Source organism: Tupaia chinensis, unplaced genomic scaffold (assembly GCF_000334495.1).
Source record: "Tupaia chinensis unplaced genomic scaffold, TupChi_1.0 Scaffold143602_1, whole genome shotgun sequence".
Classification (NCBI taxonomy): Eukaryota; Metazoa; Chordata; class Mammalia; order Scandentia; family Tupaiidae; genus Tupaia; species Tupaia belangeri.
In genome coordinates this window covers 456892-460474 of record NW_006203448.1, presented here as the reverse complement: position 1 = coordinate 460474, position 3583 = coordinate 456892, and the positions used below count along the sequence as shown (strand labels likewise).

General features: G+C 65.9%; 1 protein-coding gene across 5 annotated transcripts in view; it reads right to left on the bottom strand.

The window, feature by feature from the left end:
* The window catches only part of VAV2 (vav guanine nucleotide exchange factor 2), a gene marked incomplete at its 5' end in the record, with an annotated part of 186799 nt that overhangs the window by 6929 nt on the left and 176287 nt on the right, over window positions 1–3583 (bottom strand). For 4 of the 5 annotated variants that reach the window (XM_027766642.1, XM_027766645.1, XM_027766643.1 and 1 more), the window contains 4 exon segments: window positions 45–147; window positions 793–879; window positions 1552–1675; window positions 2702–2789. In XM_027766642.1, the coding sequence (XP_027622443.1) occupies window positions 45–147; window positions 793–879; window positions 1552–1675; window positions 2702–2789 (402 nt within the window). 5 annotated transcript variants of the gene reach the window in all.

Genomic DNA, 3583 nt, shown 5'->3' with positions numbered 1-3583 from the left:
TGGTCTCGCCTTTCCACCAGCCCGGGCCCCCGCCGATGCGGCTGTAGATCTTCACCACGTCGCCCTCCCGCAGCGACAGCTCCCGCATGTCCCGTGCGGCAAAGTTGTACCTGGCCACAGCCGTGCCGATGACCCGGGGCGTGAACACTGTCGGGAGTGCAGGGGGCATCACAAAGCTGCAGGGGCTCCACCAGGGCTCGGTGCCAGCCGAGCTAGGTCTCTCCCCTGGTCCCTGGTGCCGGCCCTGTGCCCACAGAAGGAGGTGCAGCAGAGACACTCTGGAGGGACACTCGGTCCCCAGCCCTGGCCCAGCCCTCAGGTTCGGGCTCACGGCACACTAGCACCTGTGCTGGGTGGCTGCCACGGTAAGGGTCCCCTTAGGGACAGGGCCTGTGCTTTGGCCACTGTGGCTGGTAGCTCTCCAGTTCTGAGCCCAAGCCAGCTCTGCCCAGAACCAAGGTCCTGATGGGCAGGTGACAGTGCCTGTGATACGGGGCACACAGAGCTGCTGGGACAGGCTCTGACTTAAGCAGCGGAGACATGGCAGGCCTGCCTCCCATGCCCGAGTCTCGCAGTAGCCCCTCCCTGGCTGCTCCCACCCACCTTCCGCTGCTGAGCCAAGCCCTTGCAGAGCGACAAGGAAACAGCCGACAAGGCTGAAACTGGCCACCGGGCCATGATGTGTCCACAGGTGCCAGCAGCAGCCTCCCAGCCCTCCTGCCCACCCCACGCCAGGCTGTGGGCAGCTGAGGACGTGCCATGGCCCCCCCATGCCCTGGGCAGCGGCGATACCTGACCAGAAGGGAGCGGAGGGGCCCTGAGGCGCGAAGCTGAGGCCCTGAGGACTGAGAAAAGAAAAGCTGTAGGAAGCACAGGAAGCTGCAAAGAGTGAGAGGCAGCGTGAGAGAGGCAGCGGGCACCCGCAGGCACGGCACAGCAGGGCGGACAGGGCTGTGCGCCGCCCGGGGCAGGGCATGAAGCATGGTGCACCTGCAGCCCACCGGGCAGAGAGGCAACTCAGCCACTGCAGCGCTGCTCCAAGCCCCTGGCACTGCGAGCTGGAGGGACTCGGGGTACCGCTCCCTCCCATCACATGAGCCCCTGCTCTTGCCTGGCACTCAGGCAGTGCCATCATCCCTCTCCTGGCTTGCTCTGCCTGGGGCCAGAGGGTGCGGGTCACCCAGAGGACAGTCCTGGGCCAGACACCAGATGCTCGGGCATGCTCCTGCCTCTAGTGAGGCCACATGGAGGTCAGGCCCCGCTCTGCAAACGAGCAGCCTATCCTGACGGAGGCCCTGGGGCTGGGCACAGGGAGGGGTCTGAAGATGCTTCAGGGACAACTCCAAGCTGAGTCTGCCTCGACCTCCCTATACTGGCCTCTGGGCCAGGGAGCTGAGTCGGAGCAGGCCAGGCGGTGCCGGGGTCCCCCACCACGGGGCAGAGGGTGAGGGCCAGCATGTCGGGAGGGCTCAGGGCAGGTCATGAGAGCAATGGGCAGCGAGCACTGGTCCCCTGGGAAGGGGCGAGCGGGTGCTGGCGGGATGCTGTTACCTGGAGCCCGGCTGGAGGGCCTGGAGGCGGCGCGCTCCCGCGACTTGTAGGGGTACTTGAGGGTGGTGTCCAGCTGCTTGAAGCTCTCCTTGAGCGAATGGCACTGGTAGTACTCCACCAGCTCCTGCGGGACACACAGTCACTGCCCATGCCGCTGCCTCCAGGCAGGCCACCCCCATCTGCTCAGGGTCACCAGGGCTACTCTGAACCCCAGCTGCCCTCCACGCCTGGCCATGGTGGATGGTCAGCACCGTGAAGGCTCAGAGCCAGCGAGCACTCTCCAGGCACTCCTAGGAGAGGATCCGGGTGGAGCGCTGGGCGGCCACGGCTGCCTGCCGCACGCTCCACCAGGGAGAGCCTGGCCATGCTGACACCAGGGGAGAGAACTGACCACCCCAGCGATGGGCTCCAGGCGGGGGACGCGGCAACGCGTGTCCGCTGCCTTGGAAAGCAGGTTCGAGCTAGGTGTTGCGGGGCCAGGGCTTCCTCCTGAGAAGGGGTGCACGGGGGCTGCAGTACTTCCCAGGAGAGCGGAAGGTAAGTACGAGTTTACTTGGGGTCTCCCCTCAAGATCTGGGGCACGCACGCACACGTGGCCCCGCAGGATCCGGTGCCTTAACCACCATGCCACGGAGGACATGAACTTTCTGAAGACCCCACAAAAACCACACGTAAGGGACACGCAGGGGAGCTCGCAGGACTCATGGACTTCCTGTCGGCTCCGGCCCGCCTGTGGCCACGTGGGGAAGCGCAGAGCCACCTGCTCGGGCTGGCTGTTCCTGACACGCAACTCTCACAACGAGGGAAGAAAGGGCAGGCACAGCTCGAACCGCTGGGAGGGTGGCTGCACTCGGCTGGACAGGAGTGGAGGGGTGAGTCGGGAAGGGGCTGTTCGAAGCCACGTGGGTCTGGCCCTCCTCACCATCCGGGGCCAGCCCACCTGGCACAGGCTCTAGAAGCCTGGCGTGATAATGCTCGGGTTCCCTGACTGTCCCCGGGGACCCGAGCATCCTATTCCACACTGGGAAAACTATTCCTGCTCAGGAAGAGTGGTGGGTTCACAGGGCCAGGAGCTGCAGGGAGCGAGTGCAGGGAGCCAGTGCAGGCCCTCGTCCTCCGGGGCTGGGCCGGGGCTGGGGGAGCCACGTACCAAGAGGCTTTCAAACTTCTTGGCTTCCGTGATGTGGATCCAGTTGTCCTTCTCCACCACCTTGATGTGCTTCACCTCGTCATTAAACCTGCAGGGCGGCTGGCCGTCACCGCACAAGGTCTGCACGGCCCCGGCCCCTCCCTGTCCCCTCGGACACCCCTCTCATCCTCTCCTTCCCCAGCCTTTGTCGACCTTGGCCTGTCTCCTGCCACTGGTCCGTACCCTCCTGGCCTGCCCTCATGGCTGCTGCACCCCGGCCTCAGGCTGCTCGAATCCCAGCTCTCCTCCCTCCAGCCCTGCAGAGATGTCCTGGCTGGGGCTTTGGCTTGCACGGACCTCTGCCCCAGAGCCTCCTCCCCAGGCCCAAGCCCTGACGGCACCTCCTAAGGTCCCCCACACTGTCCCCTCCAGCTGTGCCCTCTTCCTGCAGCGCCTGCCCTCCTGCCACCCTCACGACCCCCTCATCCTCAGGGATCCATTTCAATGTGACCCTCCCCGAGTGCCACCACCTCCTTGGCAGCCGAGCCCAAAGCCCGAGATGTAACAAGACACGTGCAGCCCCACGTCCCTTAGAGCAGGGAGACAGAGACCCTTCGTAAGCTAGAGGCAACCATGTGCACCCCTTCTGCGTGGTTCTGTAAACCGGGCACGCGGAGAGGGTTCACTCCAGCCCAGCGGGAGATTCCGACGCAAGGTTGGCCGGACATGGGAATAAGCGGCTCAGGGAACGGCTGCCCCGCTGGCCGAGTGCCCCCCGTGAGGGTGTCCCCCCATCTCCCCGTGAGGGTGCCCCCAACTCCCCGTGAGGGTGCCCCCCATCTCCCCGCGAGGGTCCCCCCATCTCCCCGCGCGGGGGCCCCCATCTCCCCGCGGGGGGACCCT